This window comes from Coturnix japonica, chromosome 1 (assembly GCF_001577835.2).
Source record: "Coturnix japonica isolate 7356 chromosome 1, Coturnix japonica 2.1, whole genome shotgun sequence".
In the NCBI taxonomy this organism is placed as follows: Eukaryota; Metazoa; Chordata; class Aves; order Galliformes; family Phasianidae; genus Coturnix; species Coturnix japonica.
In genome coordinates, this window is record NC_029516.1 from 11,649,100 (window position 1) to 11,672,239 (window position 23,140).

A 23,140-nucleotide genomic window follows, 5' to 3' on the forward strand; every position below is an offset into this window, starting at 1 on the left:
GGTGTCATCGCTCTGCGCCTGCGCAGCGCCCGCCGGAACCGAGCCCCAGTCCCGCCTGCCCGCTTTCTAAGATGGCGGCGTCTGCGGGGCGCTCAGCGGCGCGGCGGCTCTTCCTGCCTTGGTGCGCTCGCCTCGTTGGTCCGTCAGGGTCGGGGAACCGGGTAAGAACCGGAGCGAAGGTGGGGAGGGTGTAGGTTCCGAGTATTGGAGCTTCAAGGGCTCTGTCTGCCGCAATAGGGGCGGGCAGCTGTAGGCCGCATGTCGCTGTGCACGCTGGGGGTTGTAGTCAGCAGGTGACTGCATTGCAGCCTTAGGCACAGGCCTGTGGAATCGCTTCAGCAAACAAGGACTCGAGAGGAGTTCAGGTGCCAAAGGACACATTCAGTTTCCTGCCGGCCCTTATGAGCAGAGCTGGGAAACAAGTGGCACTCGGGGTGTTTGGCTGATGGTGGCAATGTAACTTGATGGCAGAATATTCACTTTGAGTGAAACAAGTGCAGCCTGCTCCGTTTGAGTTGTATTAAAGTGTCTGAAGAGCAGTTAAAGTGCATTGGTTTGTTCAGAGCAGAGAATGGGGGGGAGCCCTGTCCATGGAGATGCTCCAGATGAGGCTGGATGGGGCTCTGAGCACCTGATGGAGCTGCAGGTGTCCCTGCTCGTTGCAGTTGGACTGGTTGGCCTTTAAGAGCCCCTTGCAACTCATCCGGATCTGTGATTTAACTTACAATCTAAGTATGACCGATGTCCTTTTCTTTCAGTGTGTACATGTGGGAAGAGGCAGATTCAGAGCTGCCCAGGCAGCAGCGGAAGTCGTCTTAAATGTACCTGAGACTCGTGTGAGTCCTCTGCAGAATGGCCTGCAGGTGGCTTCTGAAGACTCTGGACTTTCAACATGCACAGTAGGTAACCTGGAAGGGGATGTTTTTTCTTAACTTTGTACATGTTTTCATAACTTCTTGTCTTTTTCTTTATGGAACTCCATTGGAGTCTGTAAATGCTTATTTGCAATCGCTCTTAAAATGAGCAGGGACTTAGGATTTGTAAGGCTTTTCTGAGTGTTTTGTGATTAGGACTTTGTGAAGATCTTTTTTCAACTCAAAAATCCAGTTCACTTTAAAAAAAGCCATTTAAAAGTAGGTCTTAAAAATCTTAAGTGTATTTCATACAGGAGAAACAGCACAGTCACAATAATATTATTGAGTGATAACGTTACTATTTGTTTTCTTTCTTCCCCCATTGAGGTTGGGCTTTGGATTGATGCTGGAAGCCGGTATGAGAATGAGAAGAACAACGGAACTGCTCACTTTCTGGAGCATATGGCTTTCAAGGTGAGCACTGAGTGTTGCCTTAACGTTTACAACAGATTGCTGAGTTAGGCGTCTTTAGAGATCAGTGATAGAAACTTGGTCAGAATTGTCTCAATACAGTTTACAAATGAAACGGGTTGGATTTGGGTTCCAATCAGAAAGCAAAGCCAAATTGTTCATCCTGTGTAGCTGATACGGAACTGTAGATTGGTACCAGGTCTAATTTTAACTTACTTTCTGACAGTTTAAAATGCCCTTAGAAGGCACAGAATCCAGCTTTTTATTTTAATTTGTGAGCATAGTAGAATTTAGATCTGCCTAAATATTGGAGAGATCAGTAAGGCAGTATTCACAGAATCACGGGATTATCAAGGTTGGAAAAGACCTAGAAGATCATCCAGTCCAACCATCACCAATACTTCCCAGCTAAATCATATCCTTCAACACATTCATTTCAGGAGATTCTTTCTCTTGACCTTGACTTTTGCAGACAGGCAGTATTAATAGTCAGCAAGTGGATTCAAAGGTTTAGTTTGACTTCCTTATTGTTTTGTTTTGTTTCAGGGTACAAAAAAGAGATCTCAGTTAGACCTTGAACTGGAGATTGAGAACATGGGAGCTCATCTGAATGCCTATACATCAAGGGAACAAACAGTGTATTATGCAAAGGCTTTTTCCAAAGATTTACCAAGAGGTAACTGCTTTTATTAGCCTGAAGAGCAGCAAAGAGCAGAACACTTACCCAGCTCCTGGTGAAGCATGAGAGTGATGCCTTTGCTGCCTGACAGTCCCTTCTGTCTTGGGCTAAAATTACTTTCTTAAACTTAAAGGAATGTGTGAGTGCAGGTTTGGGAAGGGTGGCAGAAGCCATGTTGGTACTAGAAGTATTTCTGCTAGGCTCGCCCTTGGAAGTGCCTTTTGAACTCATACATTTTTAAAGCATTTAAAGTTTCAAGTCACAGATCTTATTAATGAATGTTGGGCCGTCCCTGCTTTGAGCTGAGTTTTACTTTTGGAACCAGCTTGAGTCTGAAGATTTGATTTCCATTCCCATCTCTGTTTCCAATTAGCTGTGGAAATCCTTGCTGACATCATCCAGAACAGCACCCTGGGAGAAGCAGAGATTGAGCGTGAGCGAGGAGTTATACTCCGCGAGATGCAAGAGGTTGAAACCAATTTACAGGAAGTTGTCTTTGATTACCTTCATGCCACGGCCTACCAGAAAACTGCCCTCGGAAGGACAATATTAGGACCTACTGAGAACATCAAGTACGTCCAAGTTTGTGGCCATCTTCAGTTGTGTGGTAACTTTTCCATATTTAAGAGATCCCTGTGAAAACGCAGGGGATGACTTCAGTTTAAGTTTTGGCCTTGGAAGATACATGAAGTTGCACTGGATGTAACTGTAAGAAATTCCCTGTTGCCCCTTGATGCAGTCACAGAAGTGTACGTGAACTTCACGTGTCTTCTGCACGTCTTCATTATGTGCCACTGTTTTTGTTACTGGTTAAAACATACCTGGTGTAAATTGGAAGTGCTCCTTTTTCCCATCAGTCAGCTGGTAGGTGCTGTTGTAAATAAACCTGTGTTTATACTGCTCTTTTCTGCACTTGTTTACAGCAGTGCAGTTGAGGAGATCGCCAAATGTGCTATTTTAAGGCTGACATTATATAATTGGTGGATCCTGGCTCCGCCTGACTGAGGTCAACACGGAGTAGAGCTGTAATTCTTACTCCTTGTCAAGACAAAATGTATGAAGCTCCTGCTTCCTTTTTAGGTCACTCTTATTGTAGCTTTTTGCTCTGCACACTGGCAGAACTTATAATTACTTTGATACTGCATCATTCTGTACTTCTATTTCTTCACCTTGCCATAAACTTTACTGATGTGGTAATGATGATTTCTTGACTGTTGCAGATCCATAAACCGTAATGACTTGGTGGAGTACATAACAACACATTACAAAGGACCCAGAATAGTCCTGGCTGCTGCTGGAGGTTGGTATGAGTTTCCCTGGATCATGTGAAACTGTGCTTAAAACCAGTCGTGGAAGTTTGTGGGAACAACACGATGAATTGCCCATTGTTCAGCAGGTCCCAGATGCTCATTGTCAGCCCTGCATGTTCAGTTTGTGCCTCTGTAGCCTTTGAACTTCCGTTCCCATTTCCCCTCAGTAAAATTCCAGAAGCATTCTTAAATCAATAAGTAGAACTGAATTGGAGGGTGAGGTCGTTGTTCCATGTGAGCTTGGAAAGAAGGGCCTGGGAGGAAGAGTTCATTGTGAAAAGGGAGTAGCAGAAAAAAGAGGGAGAAAAAATGTTTAGGCTTGAAAATGAGAGCAGTTTGGTTTGGAATATGGTTGTGATTTTATGCTGAGTAACAGCACTGTGAGCAATGTGGCGTTATAGGGGGGAACCTCACTGCTTGATGTAGCTATTTAAGGAACTGTTTACAGAGCAGCATGATGTAGTATGTGAAAAACCTTTGTCAGGGGTCTGTCACGACGAGCTACTTGAGCTGGCAAAATGCCACTTTGGGAACTTGCCATCAGCTCCAGAAGGAGGACTGCCGCCCTTACCACCCTGCAGCTTCACGGGCAGTGAGGTAAGATGTTCTGAGCTGCCCTTCATCTGCTTGGAGCACGACTGACACGTGCAGATGAGAGCTCAGTTGTTTGGCTCACAGTCACAGTAACAGAAGTATGTCGTTTCCAAAGCAGGACTTTCTTACCAACTTCTTTTTGGCAAGCCTTGCTTCCACCACTTTCTCTGCCCCATTGATTCCTGGAAGAATACCTCCCTGCTCCCACTGCTGCTTTCCTTTTATTCCCTTGCCTTCACTGTTGGAACATCTCCACTTGTTGGGAGTATTTGTGTTACATCCCCAACTGTATTCAGATACTGGAAAGTCATTCTCTTTCCTTCTTGCTCTACCTCATAAAGCACCTTGTAGTGCCCTCTGGGTGTATGTGGCAACCGGTTAAGGCTGATAAATGTAACTTTGATTTTTGGCTCTGTGTGTGCCTGCTTTGTGGTACTGGTGCATTGGAGATGCCTGTCTCCTAATGCTGAACTTCTCATGTACGTTACCACGTGCAGGTTGTGCTACATCTGCTTTCATGTGCTCCCACAGATTCGTATCAGAGATGACAAGATGCCCCTGGCGCACATTGCCATCGCTGTGGAAGCAGCTGGCTGGTCTGACCCAGACACCATTCCTCTTATGGTAGCAAACACTCTGATAGGTAACTGGGATCGTTCCTTTGGAGGAGGAGTGGTAAGTGGACCTGCAAGCACTGCTGCTTATAATGAGGCTGCTGAGAATTGCCTGACGGGGTTCTGCCAGTGCAGGTGGACGTGAGCGTATCTGGGGGTGTTACTGTTACTTGATGATATTATTTCTGAAGGTTCTTCATTAAGGCAGCATAAAGGAAACCCAGCTGGACGTCAAAGAGAATTTGTTGCCCAAGATCTAAGAAAATCTTAGGATTTTAGTTCTAGATCACTAAAATAGAGGAGACTTGCGGTCTGCCAGTCCTCATGGGCAGTGGAACGGTTCATATTTGAACGTTATCAGAACGTGTGGCTGCTGCCAGCTGCCCCTTTCATGAACCTGCGTAGCTTTATGATTCCGGCTTAAAATCTGGGCTGTTACTTGGAACATTGCATGTTCTGCCACGACTGAAATGCAAACAAGACACTGACAAGGCTGCCGAAAATTCATCAAATGTGTTTTCTTGTTGCCTCAGCAGAATTTATCCAGTAAACTTGCTCAGATCGCCTGCCATGGGAACCTGTGCCATAGCTTCCAGTCCTTCAACACCTGCTACACTGACACGGGGCTGTGGGGACTCTATATGGTCTGTGAGCCATCGACTGTACAGGACATGGTGCATTTTGTTCAGAGGGAATGGTAAGCAAACAACTTTTGTCTAAAAAAAAAATGTTTGGACAAATATACTTTAACCAAATAGGAATTCTCTGAAAGGAAGATACGACAGTGATTTTCTTTTAGACTGTTGTGACAGCAGTTCTGGGAATGTATGTCAGGCTTTTTAGAATGCTGCTAAGGCAGCTTGCAGCGCCATCAACTGCGTGTTTGACAACTGAAAGAGAAAATATTCAGCATAACAAAAGAGCATGATAAACATAGTTACCTTTAAATACTGTTAGCAGTGTTAATGGATCTGCAGTTACTGTCCTACATAACAACAGCAGGTGGTAGGAGTACATAAGAGAATGATGTGTAAAGTAGCTGGGCTGTTTGTTGTATGTGGAATCTTGAAATCTGGGACTATAGATGGCTTAATTCATGTAACACCTCATATCTAAATTGATATAGGTGCAATTCTAATGCTTGAACTGAAGATGTAATTAGAGATGGATACATTATTTAAGGACTTGAAGTGGGTAAACTTGAAAGGAAACAAAAAGAGGTTTTTTTTCCCCATCATGTAGCACTTACTTACATACCCTTACTCTGAGATCTCTGAGAATAGCTGGTAGGTAAACACATCATTGCTTTAGCTGTCCATATGCTGCAGCTTCACACCAGAGAAGCTGTGAGCCCTTCTTGTGCTTAAGTAATGGGTGAAGGGCATTGCATCCTTCTGTCCTTCTAATAAAGTCTTCTCTATGCAGTGTGATGCAGTTACACAGTTTGCTATCTTAGCAAGAGCCAGAAGTACTGGATGCCTTCTGAGCTAATTACCTCTAATTGCTTGGCTCCTATTACCAGCAGCCATTCTCAAACTGGCAGGTATGGACCACACGTGGCTCAATACATTCACTTAATAAAAGGAAACACAGCTCATCTAAGGGGAAACACTTGATCTTAGGCTGAATGTTGGTATGCTGCCAAAACCTCCCCTACTTTTATCATGCTGCTTCTGCATATCCTGTGGCTTGTTTTCTTATCAAGTACTCTTATCAGCACTGCCTATAGAAGAGATGTACCTGGGTAGATTGCCTGCAGTAATGAGGCACACAGCCTTCCTGCACGCCGCAGGTCAGCTTTAAGTAATGCTTTGGGATCTGAACTGTTTTTCAGGATAAGACTTTGTACCAGCATCACAGAAAATGAAGTGGCTCGAGCAAAGAATCTTCTGAAGACAAACATGCTGCTACAACTCGATGGTGAGACTTACAGAGCTTTGTTTGCTTTCCTTCCTGCACCTGTATGCTGGTAACTGAAGCTCATTTGCTCCTGGTTTAGGCTCCACCCCAATCTGTGAAGACATCGGAAGACAAATGCTGTGTTATAAGCGCAGGATTCCAATTCCAGAACTTGAGGCGAGAATTGAAGTAAGTGGCACCCCCACTGTAAAGTTTTAATTAGGCCCCTACTGTAGTAATTAAGTTTCTTAATTGTTATAGGATGTAACAGCATAGAGGTTGGATTGTACCTGTCAGATAGTTTATCTGTTCTGCCTGTTGGTAACTTTTTGGACGGGGTTGGTAATAAAGACGTCTCTCTAATTATTTTAGGCTATCAATGCCCAGACTATTAGAGAAGTCTGCACAAAGTACATCTATGATAAGCGTCCTGCAGTCGCTGCCCTGGGTATGTTGCCAAGTTCCCCTCTTGTAACTCCTTCTACAGCTTTCCTTAACAGTGTAGAATGTGCCTTCTCATGGTCAACTTTCTTTAAACTCCAGGTCCAATTGAACAACTTCCAGAGTATGACAAGATCTGCAGTGGGATGTATTGGCTTCGTGAGTAGGACGACAAGAACTTTCAGTATGTTTGACCTTCAAAAGGAAAAATAAAGAGGATACCACTATCTCCTCCTTATGGCTTCAAACACCAACATGACTCAAACACCAACTGTAGCCCTGTGTGTTAGTACTTACTTAAGGAAGTAAGGAAACAATGGATAGTATTTGCATTTTTATTATAAAACAAAGATTGTCAGTAAAAGTCATTTCTTGACTTTAGTAGCATTCATCACTTGTTCTTGAGCAGCTTTCTTTGCCTTGACCATTTCAACGAGTTCCTGGAGAGTTGGGGGGGAAAAAAAAGACACAACTTACTGAAATGTACTGTGCCCAGGAGGGAGGGCAACAGGAAACACTATAGATTCTAATGAGACCTAGATTACATGGTAAGAAAACCTTACCTTATATCGCTTCATGCAGTCTTTTTTTGACCGGCCTGGGACAGCTGCTGCTATTTTCTCCCATCTTTCAGGAGTATTTACTGGGTAAGTCTTCAATGCTTGTTCTAAAAGTTTTTGTTCTTCTGTAGTCCAAGGGGATGAATCTAAAGGTGATCCTGTTTTCAAATGCAAAAGTGACAAATAAAAAAGAGTTTAGTAACGAACTTCTTGAGATAAGCATAACACCATTCAAAAAGTCAGACTTTAAGTCCTCACAGAACTGGCCAAGTGGCACAGAATCTGTGGATGCTAATCAGATGAGCAGGTGTTAGATAACCAGAGCTGTCCTGTGAAATCACATCCTTAGGGCAGCGATGTTGCTTTTCTTTTGTTTTTCAGTAAAGAAAGAGTCTGTTTCAAGACCCTGGAGGGCTTGATGGGAGGTGTTTGGGCTTCAGCAGGAAAACAAAGCTTAGCTGTAGGATGATCCTGTATTTCAAGACATCCATCCCCTCATGCCTACTGTTTTCTGAAAATAAGGAGCAGATGATCTCAAAACTAGATTTAACGTTGCCTCACAAAGAAGCATTTCATTCTGCCGCTGTTCAAGTTACCCTTGGTTTGTTCTAAGTGCATGAGAAATCAAATAGGTCTAGTAACTGAGCTTGCATCGCCTTCTTACTCACTAAAGGTTCTTCGTAAGCAAGTCTTAAGTTATAGATTACGTTCTTATCAAGATGCACAGAGGATGCAGCTCTGCACAAGGAGCTCCCTTTCCACCTTTACCTTCGAATCGTTCTGAGGGGGCAGCACTGTCCATCTGAGGCACCACGCCGTGTTCCTTTTTAAATTTGTCAAATGCTTTCTTGTTGATATCATCTTTTTGATGAGGGTCTATGAGAAAAGAATAGTTACTGCAACAAAACAGAAGCCAGCTGTAATAATAAAAACACTGTAGCAGGTAACAGGTGCAGAATAACAACAAATAAGAGCCCCGGCCCCTTTACAACCATGGCAAGGAGGTTGGTCAATACAAATATTGTTCGGGGCCCAATAAATTTTGCTCAAAGCGTCAGACCCTCCAACTCCTATTTCACTTTATGCTGCTGAAATAAATACTTCCTCCACATAAACTGAAGCCTGAACGTACTGCTTCAGTGAGACCAAAAGGGATTGTCTTGTCTAAAGTCTGCAGCACAGATCTCCTGCCTTACCCAGCCAACCTGTGTCACAGGGACAGTCAGGAACACAGGCAGCCTCCAGCCTCCTTATATAGATACACAGCACAGAGAAACAACTCTAATGCTGTTTTGTTTTTTCTCTACAGCAGCACGTTTTGCTTTTCCTTGAGAACATAATCCGGAGCCTTTTCTCAGTCTCCCAGCTCTCTAGGCTCCATTTACTACAAAAGCCATGTTAATTTAACTGTCTGACTGGTGTTGAACCCCACAGTTGGGTGGACAGTTCCTCTCACCCCAAGTATAGAAATAGGGCCTAGACATTTACAGGCGCATCGAGTTAGATTAAAAGAAGATTTCAGGGATTCAGTCATAGTTCAGACACTGTGTTGTTTGAAGACTGAGTTGTACAGAAACATGCAGACCATCTCAGTACAAAAATAAGCGAATACAGTTACCAAGCTTCTGGAGGCTCTTTGCTTTATTGATGACATCTTTTGCTGTCCGTTTTATTCCAGTGGTAGAGTGCAAGTTCATGTAGTTGGCAATAACTTCCCACCTAAAGCCAGGACAGAGAGGGGAAAAAGAGCACATATTATAGCTGCTTATCCTTGTACAAGCTACAATCAAGCTTCTGTATGCAGCTGAACATATACTAATTCCTAAATTAAATTAATTAGTACTTAAAGATGTGAAAACTCTCCTAACTGATACGGAATGTTTTTAGTCACTAAATACTATGTTTCTGTTAAACCTTCAGTTAGCTTGCGTGAGGCTCTTGGCTTCTCAGAAATAAAAGGCATGGGGGTAGAATGTAGGTGTGGAAGTGCAAAACTACAGTCCTTGAGACTGTTTGGCTGTAGCTTACCTGAATTCCTTAAACAACTCCAATATAAAATACTGCACCGGCACTGAAATGGCAGGAATGTTATTAACACTTTTTCCAATGCCCCTTGAAAAAGGGCCTAAATACCAGATAAAGGAGACTCAGCAGGAGAGAGCTGGACCAACCCGGCCCAGAATTATCCATAGTGCAACTTAGAAAAGGAGAGGAAGATGTGCACCTGATCAGACAGGAGGGTCACAGATCAAGGCTGTGGCTCTTGCTGTTCTCGTCTGCTGATACACAGTGCAGAAACAAATACTGATGCCATATCTATCACTACCTTAAGTATGAAGGCTTGGACTTGTTTGTTTTTTGGTTTAATGTAGGCATCCAAAACTGGTAATAGAGGCTTCAAATCTGTGAATCCTAAGTGAAAGAAGGTACTTCAATCCTGGGAAAGATCAGGATTTAAGGCATAAGGAAGCTGAACACCAGTGCTGCTTTCTGTCGATCCCCACCTTTCCTTGTTCCCAGCTCTCTCCCAAAGACAGAAGAGGCACTGAGCTCTTCCTGTATGTTTTCTTTGTAACATGTAGAAGAGAAACAGCAGCACATTCACTGTGGAACTACTGCAAGTAGCCTACACACTTGTGTTCCCACCCAGCTGGATCACAGTCACTGTTCCAGTTTTGTTCTGGGCTTTAATGACTGTCACCTGTCACAAGCCCTATGCAAACACGCAGCAGGGCACAATCCTGCTGATGGACTGAGGCCCAGTTGAGTGAAACAAATAGAGCCAGAAGTAATTCCAGACATATGTACAGCACAGTATTAACAGGAGAAACCAGAGGCTATTCAACAGTCAAGATACACAAGGACATTTAAAGAGTCCTACTGACTCTTTAAGATGGTCTGAAAATAATATTATAAATAAAATATTATTCTTGTATAATATAAAATATTATACTTACAATTATTAGTTAGCTTTTAACACCAAAACTAAGAAGTACCTTGAATTAGTCCCTGCTGGGAAGAGGTTCACTGCTTTAATTAATAACTGTAAATCATCTTCTGGCCAGTTTTTGCTCCCACCTCCGCCACCTGTTGTCGACTTCTCTGAACTCTTTGTTGCTTGACGCATTCGAGCCTCTGCCTCTTCTTTCTCCCGCCTTATTTGTTCATTTATTTCTTCTATCTGAGGGGTTGTAAACGAACACTTTAATTTTTAAAAAAGAAATATTTTATGTTGCTACAGACCCCCCTCTGGAATTGCTTTGAGCCTGGAATTTTGCTCAATTATTATGATATAATTCAAGTGAAACCTTTAGTAGGATGGCTAAATTAGCACTGATTGCAGCAACACAGACTTCAGCTTACTCGGGCTTAGGTGGCCATACGTACAGTTTGTCAGCAAGCAGGACTGAATTTATCTATCACACAACTTTGTGAACTGCAATCACACCTGGAGACAGCAGTTTAATGCCATTCATGTATCTACTTCTGAGTAGATAACTGGATGTACAGTATGGTCCTGATGACATTAAAACGCTGCACACTTCCACCTGTTGGAAGGATGCCCACCATCTCTTTATTAAGTCTTACTTAATAGAAAGTAGATGAGAGAAAGCATCTTATCACAGAATCACAGAATCACACAGAATCACAGAACTGTAGGGGTTGGAAGGGACCTCTAGAGATCAAGTCCAACCCCCCTGCCATAGCAGGCACCCTACACCATGTCACACAGGAAGGCGTCCAGGCGGGTCTTAAATATCTCCAGAGAAGGAGACTCCACCACCTCCCTGGGCAGCCTGTTCCAGTGCTCTGTCACCCTCACTGTAAAGAAGTTCTTCCGCACATTCGTGCAGAACTTCCTATGCTGTACTTTCATCCCATTACCCCTAGTCCTGTCCCCACGCACTACTGAAAACAGACCAGCCTCACCACTATGGCTCCCACACCTCATGTATTTATAAACCTGGATCAAGTCCCCTCTCAGCCTTCTTTTTTCAAGGCTAAACAGACCCAGTTCCCTAAGTCTCTCCTCATAGGGGAGATGCTCCAGGCCCTTCACCATCTTAGTGGCCCTCCGCTTATTCTCTCTGCAAGACATGGGTTCAGCCTTGTTACTCCAAATGGATTTGCTTTCCTGGCAAATAGAAGCAGATCCCTGTGGAGGTTCATGAGCTGTGAGCACAAGTGTTTTACTTTTCCTATACTTTGGCATCCAACCCGCTGGCCCTTCCACGTGCCTACAGCATGTAATCCCTTTTGTGGATCCAGTCCCAGGTCATGGATAGTAGAGGCAGGATTTTTCTTGAGTAAAAGAATTGGTTGAGATTACTCTCCTTCCCCACCTAGGGGAAATCTAGGTGATCAACCTGATCTAGTAAACATGGAAGTTTGGTGGCCCTGCCAGGCAGGTGGGTTGGAGCTTCATGATCCTTGAGATCCCTTCCAACTCAGGTCACTCTGTGATTCTGTGATATATAATTACCTGTTTTACTACAGCTGCCTTTCCTCCTTCCCTTGTTGTGGACGTAAGTGCTTCATTCAAGCATTGCAGACTAAAAAGAAATAAATGATTAAGTTACAATGCATTGCTAGTAGAAAGGTGGATATCAAAATGAGCAGGAACAGGGAGTGAGAAAACTTACCTTGCTAGCTCAAGACGATCACAAAGCTTTTCCACCTCCTCCATCATTTTAACACAATCTGCCTCATTATCAGAAAAGTAATTCCAGTTCTGGAAGCAGAAATACATGTTCTGCAAAGTTCTTGAACATTATTGTCCTGTCCCTTCAGACAAAATCCTAACACACAGCATTCTTCAGCCATTGCTGTGTCTGGGCCCATTTGATGAGCCTTACTCAAAACTGCATGGTAAACATGCATTTTAGCATCTTGCAGTTTAGCAAACCCTCTTTCCATACCCATCTCTGACCACAAGAACAAGCGCATGATAAAGTCTGATCTAAGCAAGCATAATAATTTCACTCACATCACCTGTATTTCACTATGGTAACACTGAAGTACCTTGCACGTTGTTCTCAATTTTTGCCTTTCCTTCTTGATTGCTTTTTTCTGGATCTCCTTTTCCTTCTTTGCTACTAATGCTTGTTGCCTAACTTCTTCCTCCTCTTTCTCTTTTGCTAACCGTGCTGCTTCTAATTCTGCTTGTCTTTGCTGCAATCAAAAAAGAACCAAAAACACCAACACAAAACAAACACACAAAAATACACACAAAGCAAAGTCATACAGTTATAAGGTCATTCAATATTAACATCTGCTGTTCCCATATGTTGGAGTGTAGCAATACTTCAGCACTGTCTTTAAAGGTACTTTTTAGTACCTTACATTTCCCAAGCCTTTCATTCTGGATACTGTTTCCATGGACATATTTTCCAAGCTATTAATATTAATCAAGTAGGTAATATTACCTCAAAGTGTTTCACACCAAACAACCGCTCACAGACCATATCCATGAAGTGGATAGAGCTGCTTGCTTTATGTTAGAGGAAGGCAGGTCTTAGAAGTTAGTGACCGCCTTTAAGCCAGAGGGAGCGTATGCAATAACAAAACCCAGTGCTGTAAGTTTTTCATTTCAGATCCACGCTCCTTATTTTCATCTCTTTCTCAAAAGGCTCTCAGCCTTGTACTGCCTGTTACACTGGGATCAAGGACAACACATCTGAAAAGCCCAATATAATTTCAACAGTAATTTTCTGACACATCTAGAAGCTGGAGCCTCTAGACCAGGTGTGAATGAACCAGGCTTTTTCAACACAATAAACTAAGTGATTAACTTACTTTTTCTTTCGCCTCTTGTTCTTTTCGTTTTGCTTCTACCTTTGCTTTCTTCTCTGCTTCTTTCTTTGCCTTTTCCTCCTCCTTAAATTTTTTTATCCTGGGATCACAGCTGTATGCATTGTCTGGCAGAGGAAAGACATATCACGTACAGAAGAAAAACAGGGCCTTTCTGCTGTCAGTTAACAAATCTCTTTTACAAGAGCAGTTTGTATGCTCACCAACAAGTATCCTAATTCTGTTCATCTCCTCTTTTTTTCTCAGTGCTCTGGCAGCCCTATTTTGCTTCTCAATCCATCTCCTTTCATCTCGACTGCAAAGGGAGAGCGTAGTTAGTTCAGCACTAAGACACAACGCAGCATCTGTAACCGTCAGAAATTCAGCAACAAACAATTCCAGTTTCGCCATACAGATGTTTTCCTGTGAATACTTCAACAATAAACTTCAAAAAAAGAACTTCCAGGTCCCAATACACTGTCCCAAGTGCCAAGTGTTTAAACAAGCAAACAAACCTGCCAAGCACCTGACAAAACAGGCATCTCACCTCTCATTACAGGGAATGGCACCGTGGGCTCCGTTTCCAAAACAATCCATTTGCTGACCTAACATTAAGCCCAAGCAAAACAACTGGAATGCTAGTATACAGTTTAATTAAAGGGCAGCAGAATAATTAACGCCAATTATCACCATTTCACACAAAATAGGCTGTGTTAAGTAAATGTGTGTGTACAGAACTAACTCTTTCCATGAATTACTCATCCATAAATCAAATGCAGATAAATATCCTTTGGAACAAAGGAAAATCCCCATAGGGGAGTGGGTAACAGATTGAAGGATTAGAACAGATGTGTGACAAAACCTTTTCCAAGAAGGGATGACAAGAATCACAAAAAGAACAGGAAGCCAAAACGTGCTTCTCTATGAAATGCTGCTCTAAACATTTTCAAAGCAGACACTGAATGACTGGAATTAAGTACAATACAAGACTATGCAAATAATTCAAGAGCTTTCCAATAAGAAGCCTAGAAAATAATGTATCAAAAATACAACTGACATAGAATTGATTACAGCACCTTCACAGAACCTTCACAGGAGAACACTGAGCCCAGAAAGATTAAAAAACAAAGTAAGTGCAGAAAAAGGTATAAAAGAAACAAATGTCCAGCTAGAGCCTAAGTATGGCACCAGCATTAGACACAGAACTGGCTAACTGCTGCAGCTAACTACAAAACTGGTTTCTGTTCAGACTTGCAATGGGAAGTTTATGTAATTATGGACATACAGGAGTGACTGAGTGAAAGGTTGTGTCCTGTGAAATACAGGTCAGACTAAATGATTCAGTGCTTTATTTTAATTTAAATGTTCCGTGTTTACAAGAACAGAATTAGAATGTATTTTCCAACAGCAAAATGGTCTGGGTAATTCAGCTATCACAATACCAAGAAGTATGCCATTTTTATGAATATCAAGCCATCAAAAATAATCCTTCTATATTCCAGGAAGCACTGCTTGTCTCAGCACAGTTTAACACAAAGTTGGAGAAAGAAACAATACCTGCTTGCTCATCTAAAAACCAAACCCAAAAACTCACAGTCCAGTTCAATTCCACAGGTGACTACTGAGCAGGGAGAGCAGAACTCCATCTCAGCTCAGCAGCCATTCCCTGTCTGTTTTATAGCCTTAACACACCAAGATTTTCCCACTTGCCATTAGTCTCTCACTCTCCTACCAGATTTCTTCTTACTTACATACCATTCTGCTTTTTCTTTTTCTTCTTCATCTAAATAAGAAAACTCTCGCCAGGAATCAAAATTATACCTAAATTAAACACAAAAATAACAAGAATTAATGAAAAGAAAACAGCAAAACTATTAGAAATAGACAATGTTCTTCAATATTAGGGTTTTTTTTTGGTAGACATTTACACAGCTTTTACAATTTAAAAGGCATCATTTATAATTATACTGTACCTACAGAGATGCCTCTGTATTGAAACTAATAATTCCTTTCTGCAGGACCACCAATCTCACAGTGCACTAAGCTTCCAGTATAGGCAGTGGAGATGTACAGCAGTGGTATGAGAGAAATCATTTAATCTTTAACTAGAGGAGCTTAAATACCTACTGGATCCCTCCACTGAAAACACAAGTGAAATGAACCCCCCTCCTACCGTATGGGACAGCTCAGTTTGCAGCCATTCTGGCCAAGCACTGTCCAAAATTCCTCTCCATTGTAAATTTACAGTTGCAGATGTTCTATCAAGTATAAATTTAGCCCTGTTTATGGAAGGCACCAAACAGCTGTGAAGCAATTTCATGACCTTACACAGCCAGAACAGACCATAGGGCAACAATCTACATACAAACAGGTCTGCAAACCCTTTGTATTGTACACCTTGAATACTGTGAAGAGCAGCTGAGGTCATCATCCAACTTACCAAAATGAATAGAATGCATCTACCTCTTCAAATGAAGAGTTCGCATCCCCAAGTTTAGGAACATTTTTCTTATTTGACCACCTGAAAATAAATGGAAATATTCAGGAAGTAATATATATGCAGTCTTATTTTATAAAATGACACGTGTTAAGTACAAATCAAAATGCCAAAACTGAGTTTCCCTCCCACCACACAAATGGATCATGAGGTAAGAGACAGAAATCACGATTGTCTGCTCAAAATATCCTCCAGATTGTGCCTTTTTTGGGGAGCTCTTCCAGGTCTGGAACATATACAAGCAGATCTGATGGAGCACAAGCTACAGACACTAGTATCAGGGTCTCAATTCTCCACACACACCCTCCTGGTAGAGGAGCAAACAAAAGGTGCTCTGTGCGTAACTCAGCTCTGTGGGAGGCTACAGCAACTTTCCCATGTTTTCTAACAGAGTACAAGAGAATAATGCATGCTCTGCCTCTATTCAATTTCTATTCCATAGGCTCTAGAGTTTGTTATTCCATGACAGGACATCCATATCCAAACAGAGAAGGGAACAACTCATCTGACAGCCTAAATCTCTGGGTCACTTACTAAGACAATCAATAAATCTCCCTAGAATAAGCAGCAGGTCATTCAGAATGCACTGTAATGTGCTTCACACAATAAAACACTTTCTCATATTAAAAAGTGAAACTGAATTTAGACTCGTGACAAACTTAATACAAAGTTAATTGGTAAGCATGGATCAAATGCAGGACAAGTCACACACCTTACAAGAGAATCACCAAATACTGACAGTTACACATATCTTCTCTTATAACCAGCTAAATTGTGAACAGAACTATTGTTAATGTCTCACCCTCATAAGAATATCACACACAAAAAAGGAATTTTTAGTAAGTTGCATACACTTGGTGTAGTAAGTTACTTTAAGATGAAACAAAGTGTTGTAAAAACAGGACAGAATGTAATATGGAACTGAGAACAGCCTTCTCTTTTTTATGAACATCTCACAAGTCAAACTCAGTCACTGGTGTGGCAGTGGAAGTTATTTTAAAAAGAAATCATTGAGAATGCTCTGCTTTGATTGTATTGTGCTTATCATCAAACTAACACAGAATCACAGAATCACCAAAGTTGGAAAAGACCTAGAAGATCATCCAGTCCAACCATTTACCTATTGCCAGCCAATAGCTCCCACTAAACCATGTTCCTCAACACAACATCCAGGTCTTTCCTTCAACACCCCCAGGGTCGGTGACTCCACCACCTCCCTGTGCAGTCCATTCCAGTGCCTGACCACTTTTTCTGAGAAGTAATACTTCCTAATGTCCAGCCTGAATCTTCCCTGGCGCAGCTTGAAGCCATTCCCTCTAGTCCTATCACTAATGACATGAGAGAAGAGGCCGACCCCCAGCTCACTACAACCTCCCTTCAGGAAGTTATAGAGAGCAATGAGGTCTCACTTGAGCCTCTTCTTCTCCAGGCTGAACATTCCCAGCTCCCTCAGACACTCCTCATACGGCCTGTGCTCCAGACCCCTCACCAGCTTTGTTGCCCTCCTCTGAACACATTCCAGAGCCTCGATGTCTTTCTTGCAGTGAGCGTCCCAAAACAATACCCAGCACCCCTTAAAAATTGCACCTGCTACACACAGTGCCAGAAGAGTTTGCAAATACAGACTCTGCAGTGCAGCAAAAGCAGTAGGACATGGCTTACCTGGCATTTCTTTCAAAAACTGGTGAAAAAACTTCAAAGAAGTTCTCTTTTGCTTCACTTTTGGAAGGTACGGAGTTATCAAAAGTAGGATCTATGCTGTTGAACGCTCGTCGTTTCACAGGGTCAGACAGTATCTCATAAGCTGGAAAACATTACCAGACATCAAACATGAGACTGAAATGAGTTCTCCCAGCAATGTGGGAGTGTTAACAGAACAAACTCTACACAGATTTGTGTTTGATTTATCATTCTGCACAGCCTGAAATTTAATTATTTTGGTTGCATCTCAACTTGTACTGCTGGCAATTCCTGTTTAACTAAGCAGTAAGAAAACATCTATGAAAAACAACGTATTTAACTATTAAAATGTAACAGATTTAGTTTGGGCATGACATCTTTTGGCTTTTATCCTGCACCAAACCCTTGCAGACAAATTAAGTCTTTTAAGTCCCGCAGTTGGGGAACAGCACATTACAACATTATAACCTGGAAATCACACTCTGCAGCTCCACTAAACTCAAATTGTTTCCTCAAGGAAGCATGGAATTTGTCTGTCAGCTCCACAATATCTATTATTTTTCATTAGGAGCAGAAATTCAAGGAAATCAAATTCACACTGCAATTATTAGTGGGCTTCTCTGACTGCTTCCCTGGAGAGAGAACGCCATATCATGAAGGTCACATCTTGGAAGTGATAAGCTGGAGACCTTGCAGCCTTTTAGTACCTGAAGGGAACCTATATCCAGGAGGGGAGTAAACTCTTTGAAAGGGCTGATAATAGCAGAACAAGGAGAAATGGATTTAAGTTGAAACAAGGTAGATTTAGGTTGGATGTTAGGGGGAAGTTTTTTACTAGAAGAGTGGTTAGGCCCTGGAACAGGCTGCCCAGGGAGGTTGTGGATGCCCCGTCCTTGGAGGTGTTCAAGGCCAGGTTGGATGGGGCCCTGGGCAACCTGATCTAGTAAAGGTGTATGTTTGGTGGCCCTGCTAGGCAGGGGGGTTGGAACTACATGATCCTTGAGGTCCCTTCCAACCCAGGTGATTCTGTGACCTGGATGCTTTGTGGCTCTGTAAACTGAGGAATGAATGAATGCAAGGAAACAACACTAAACTGCTGCATGCCGGTCTTCCTTTGCCCCCAGGAAGAGGAACTGCTTCTGCCAGTACTCTAAATAACATCAGTTGTCTTCTGCATTACAAGATGGGAGCTTCAACAACTCTCAGACCATTTCCCTAGTGCCACCTGTAGCTGAATTCAGGAATATGCAGTATCTCAAACATCTGTCAGTTGGCCATAACGCTGAACAAATAGATAAAATGTTCCTTGGGCTAACCAGGCAACAGCAGAACTGTGCATGCAATTCTCTATTGCCTGAAGATCTTAATTTCCATTTGAAGCTGGAGTTGAATACAGGCCAGTAAATAACTAGAAGAGGTGAGAAACAGGTTTCCCTACTGATTTTCAAATATTCAGATTGAAACAAAGTGACAATATTCTGATATTTGTTAACATAGCCTCAAAAAGGTCTGGTTTCAGTCAGCTCATAGAATTGTCCGAGTTGGAAGGGACCTTTAAAAGTCATCTAGCCCAACCCCCCTGAAATGAACAGACTGATCAGGTTACTCACAGCTCTGTCCAGTCTGATCTTGAATGCCTCCATGGCAGGGCAGCCACCACCTCTCTAGGCAATCTGTTCCTGTGCTTCATTACCCTTACTGTAAAAAAAACCTTCCACCTTGTATCCAGTCTAAATCTCCTCTCTCTCAGTCTGAAACAATTTCCCCTTGTCCTGTCACAACAGACCCTGCTGAAGAGCCTGTCTCCTTCTTTGTTATAGCTTCAACATCACAAGTGTTTATCTGAAAAGTTTTAGTACAGCTCTATAGAAGACTGTAAATGTCATTAGCTTGTCTAACGTAACGCTTCCTAACATTTTAACAAACAAGAAAAAGTCACTTAGAAGAAGGATTAGAAGACACAGATTCCAAGCTCTCCCCTACCCTGACCTTATTGATTGAAAGTGTTTAAAAACACTTAAAAAGTGTTTCTACCGCTGCTGGTGTCTTGCAGGAATTATTTTACAGTGTTTCATTTATTCTAGGCGTGTGGCAACCTCTAGTGGTTCACCCTTGCATACACTGTCATAAGAGTTCATAATAACTTCTGCATCATCACCAAGAGGCAAAGGTCGGTCAGCTGTATTTCCATACTGCCTCCACCCAAAGAGAAGTTACACTTAGGTGATGGCTGCTGAGTAAAGAAGTTTGCCAAAACAACTTCTTTGGCTTTGTACGGTTCTTTAAAAGTAGCAACAGAGACAAGTCTAATAGAAGAGGTCAACGACTTACCTTTAGTTATGCACGTAAAATAATCATTATCACCTTCTCCTATTTGCTCCCCTGCAGCTTTTCGTTTGTCTGGATGATGCTTCAAAACCATGGATTTATCTAGCAAGCAGATGCATAACATTTAGAAATGTTTCATCTCAAACGCTCTGTAATTTGCAAGAAATAATATAGTAATTCCAATTATCATTTCTCTACCTGGGTTCTGCAAGTAAAGTACATCCACAAGCCCGTGAAGGCTGCTGCATAAATACAGAATACACATGAATAAAGGAAGCACACACACGTGTCTTTCTGGTCTAGTTCTCTACTCAGGCCTTAAATCCTAAGAGGTAACTTATGGTTATCTTCAGAGGGTCATCTGAAGTTGTTATCGGAGTTATCTTAGAGCTCTACAGTCATCAGGAGAGAGATACCCCAGTTCTTGCTCAAGAACATTAGTGGGGCCAGGTTTGGCTCTATGCAGTACTAACACAGGACCCATAGCGGCACTGCTAAGAACTCCAACATACGACCATGTATCAACTGCAACATAATTTTCTGTACAAGTCAGTAACTTGCTATGTGTGCTGCCCAAGCCAGTTCCAAACATAAAGTAACGGAACCAAGCTGTATCTATACTTCTTAAGCACTCGGTAGCATTAACATGACAGTTAACAATTATTAGGGGGACTGAAGGTAACAATTTGTTGAAACAGGCAGGGCAGGGCCAGACATATTTCTCTGCCTTTCACTGAGCCTGGCTGCAGACTCCAAAATGCAGAAATACACAGTTACAGCCTGTGTTGGGATTTGTTTGTCTGCTAGTATTTTTTTGTTGTGGTTTGCCTGTTTTTAATCAGAAGTCTTGAGATAAGAAAACAAGATGTGAACTTGGTGGAATTTTCCACATCGCTCGCTTTGGGCCTGTGGATTTCAGAACTGTAAAGTGAAATTACAGGCTGGTAAGTAAGTTGGAATTAAAGAGCAGGTCTGTGAAAATAATAAGAAACTTCTTTGTGACATTTCTGTACTTATATGTAGAAAACAGAGCTGTATTTCTGAAAGAAAAATATGCTTATGAGGGAAAGATACTTACGAGCTGCTTTGATTTGTTTCTGAGTAGCCCTGTATCGTATATTTCCTAGCCCAAGGACTGCATAGTGGTCTTGATTCTGAGGAACAAGGAACAAAGAGTTCTAGTAAACACTGATATACGTGATCTAAGAAGCCACAACACATGTAGAGCAACATCTTTAATAAAGTATATCTTTAAAGCAAGAGGCAGGATTCTTCTCTCTCACAATCAGACTACACAAAATCAGTCTAATGCTGACAGACTCTGGGGTAAGGAGGGGGTCACTAACAGCTGGGAATTGCAGGTAAATCTGTCAGATCTCCAGCAAAAAAAAAAAACCACAAACAAACTAAACAGCAACAACACCAACCCCAAAACAACACTGCCTCTGCCAACTGAATACCTTCCAGTCCTTGGGATCAAGGGTTTTGAGCATAGGAAACTCTTCAAGTTGCAATTCTTCATCCCCTGATTCTTCAGAAAGTTCCTTCTCATCTTCTAACTCCTGGAAAGAGGCAGAAACATTTATGTTTCTCCTCTTAATAAATGCTTCAAACCATCTTCCCACAGGTTCCACTTGACAGAGCACTGATGCTATAAGCAAAAACACAAAAGCAACTTCACCTTCTGTGGTTTACTTTTTTGTTGTTGCTATTAAAGTATGATCAAAGTGCTACATAACACAACGCCGCAGATTGCCAAGTTACAGAATCATCGAGTTGCTTGGGTTGGAAGGGAACTCAAGGACCATCAAGCTCCAACCCCCTTGCTGCAGGTAGGGTTGGTATCTGCTGAATCAGGCACTATACCAGGTACCAGCTCAGACTGCCCAGGACCATCCAACCTGGCCTGGAACACCTCCAGGGCTGGGGGATCCACAGTTTCACTGTCACACTGTATCAGTGCCTCATTGCCCACTCTGTTAAAGATTTCCCTTTGAACACTATCCCCAATCTCCCTTCTCATAGTTTTACTCTCATAGTTTTAGTCAGCTATCTATGTCAAAAGTTTTATTCCCCTCCCGCTTCCAAGATCACACAAGGGAAGGCTGGAGGAGCTCCTGGGAGCCTTCTCCACATGAACAACCCCAACTCCCTCAGCCTGTCTTCACAGCAGAGGTGCTACACTCCTTGAGCATCTCACAGCACACTTTTGCACCCACTCCAACAGCCCACATCCTGCCAGGCTCGGACACACAGAGCTCCCAGCTGGCTGTACAAGCTCTAAGGATCGCACACACACCAGGTGTTCCCTCCCACAGCCCTCACCGCGTTCCCAGCCCCTGAGAGGCGCCTTCAGTCAGAGCAGCCGCCGTTACACCCAGTTACACCCAGCTCGGCTCTCCTCAGGCCCCACCTGTTGCTGCCTCACCGCCTCCACAAAACCCCGCGTTGAGCCCCGAGCGATGGAGTTTGTAACCGGCAGAAAAACCCTCCACCGTAACAGAATCACAGAGTGACCCGGGTTGGAAGGGACCTCAAGGATCATGTAGTTCCAACCCCCTGCCTGGCAGGGCCACCAAACATACACTAGATTTACTAGATCAGGTTGCCCATGGCCCCGTCCAACCTGGTCTTGAACACCTCCAAGGACGGGGCATCCACAACCTCCCTGGGCAGCCTGTTCCAGGACCTAACCACTCTCCTAATGAAGAACTTCCCCCTAACATCCAACCTAAATCTTCCCTCTTTTAACTTAAAACCATTTCCCCGTGTCCTGCTATTATCAGCCCTTTCCAAGAGTTTACTCCCCTCCTGGGAGTAAGTTCCCTTCAGGTACTGAAAGGCTGCAATGAGGTCACCCCGCAACCTTCTCTTCTCCAGGCTGAACAAACCCAACTCCCTCAGCCTGTCCTCATAGGGGAGGTGCTCCAGCCCCCTCATCATCTTCCTGTCCCTCCTCTGGACCCTTTCCAAAATCTCCATGTCTTTTTCGTACTGAGGGCTCCACACCTGGACACAGTACAACAGATGGGGCCTCACAAGAGCAGAGTAGAGAGGGACAATCACCTCCCTATCCCTGCTGACCACCCCTCTCCTGATGGAGCCCAGGATCCCGTTCGGTTCTAACCCCAACTTCTGCTCTTCCCCGGGCTGTCCGCTCCGATTCCGCCCCCTCAGCCCCCACTTGGCCCCTCCACCCGCCCCCCCGCACGTACCGGCCGTCAGCGCCCCTGTGACCGCCGTCATCTGCCCGTCGCTCGCCCCTCGCAGCATGGCGGCACGGCGGGACCGCGCTCCGGGCCTCAACCTCGGGTTCCTCGGGTTCCTCGCGTTCCGCCGGCCTCACCTCGCCGGTTGCCGGGAGCCGGCGCATGGAGGCGCCCCGTGAGCTCTTCCGGGTCAGCGGAGAGCTCCGTGTGGCCG

The 23,140-nt window shown here is 43.3% G+C and overlaps 2 protein-coding genes across 4 annotated transcripts; one reads left to right on the forward strand and one right to left on the reverse strand.

The window, feature by feature from the left end:
- Positions 1 to 28: 28 nt before the first annotated feature.
- On the forward strand, positions 29 to 7,253 carry PMPCB (peptidase, mitochondrial processing subunit beta). 2 transcript variants are annotated; one of them, XM_015885103.1, is made up of 13 exons: positions 29 to 161; positions 759 to 899; positions 1,242 to 1,328; positions 1,872 to 2,001; positions 2,378 to 2,576; positions 3,225 to 3,304; positions 3,799 to 3,911; positions 4,440 to 4,583; positions 5,056 to 5,219; positions 6,357 to 6,442; positions 6,522 to 6,610; positions 6,794 to 6,869; positions 6,965 to 7,253. In XM_015885103.1, exons 1-13 carry the CDS (start codon positions 72 to 74, stop codon positions 7,027 to 7,029), a joined length of 1,464 nt encoding a protein of 487 aa, XP_015740589.1. In that variant the 5' UTR covers positions 29 to 71; the 3' UTR covers positions 7,030 to 7,253. The 2 variants fall into 2 exon arrangements, with proteins under 2 accessions (XP_015740589.1, XP_015740672.1); XM_015885186.1 differs by having other exon boundaries at positions 5,059 to 5,219.
- Positions 7,184 to 23,088, reverse strand: DNAJC2 (DnaJ heat shock protein family (Hsp40) member C2). 2 transcript variants are annotated; one of them, XM_015884889.2, is made up of 17 exons: positions 22,933 to 23,088; positions 21,178 to 21,368; positions 20,796 to 20,871; positions 19,721 to 19,819; positions 17,372 to 17,513; positions 15,653 to 15,733; positions 14,968 to 15,033; positions 13,437 to 13,528; positions 13,219 to 13,340; positions 12,445 to 12,594; positions 12,066 to 12,154; positions 11,906 to 11,975; positions 10,419 to 10,603; positions 9,041 to 9,141; positions 8,191 to 8,298; positions 7,426 to 7,580; positions 7,184 to 7,302 (listed from the first exon to the last, which is right to left on the reverse strand). In XM_015884889.2, the coding sequence occupies exons 1-17, from the start codon at positions 22,988 to 22,990 to the stop codon at positions 7,228 to 7,230; spliced, it is 1,860 nt and encodes a 619-aa protein (XP_015740375.1). In that variant the 5' UTR covers positions 22,991 to 23,088; the 3' UTR covers positions 7,184 to 7,227. The 2 variants fall into 2 exon arrangements, with proteins under 2 accessions (XP_015740375.1, XP_015740463.1); XM_015884977.2 differs by having other exon boundaries at positions 21,178 to 21,279; positions 22,933 to 23,046.
- Between the last annotated feature and the right edge of the window lie 52 nt (positions 23,089 to 23,140).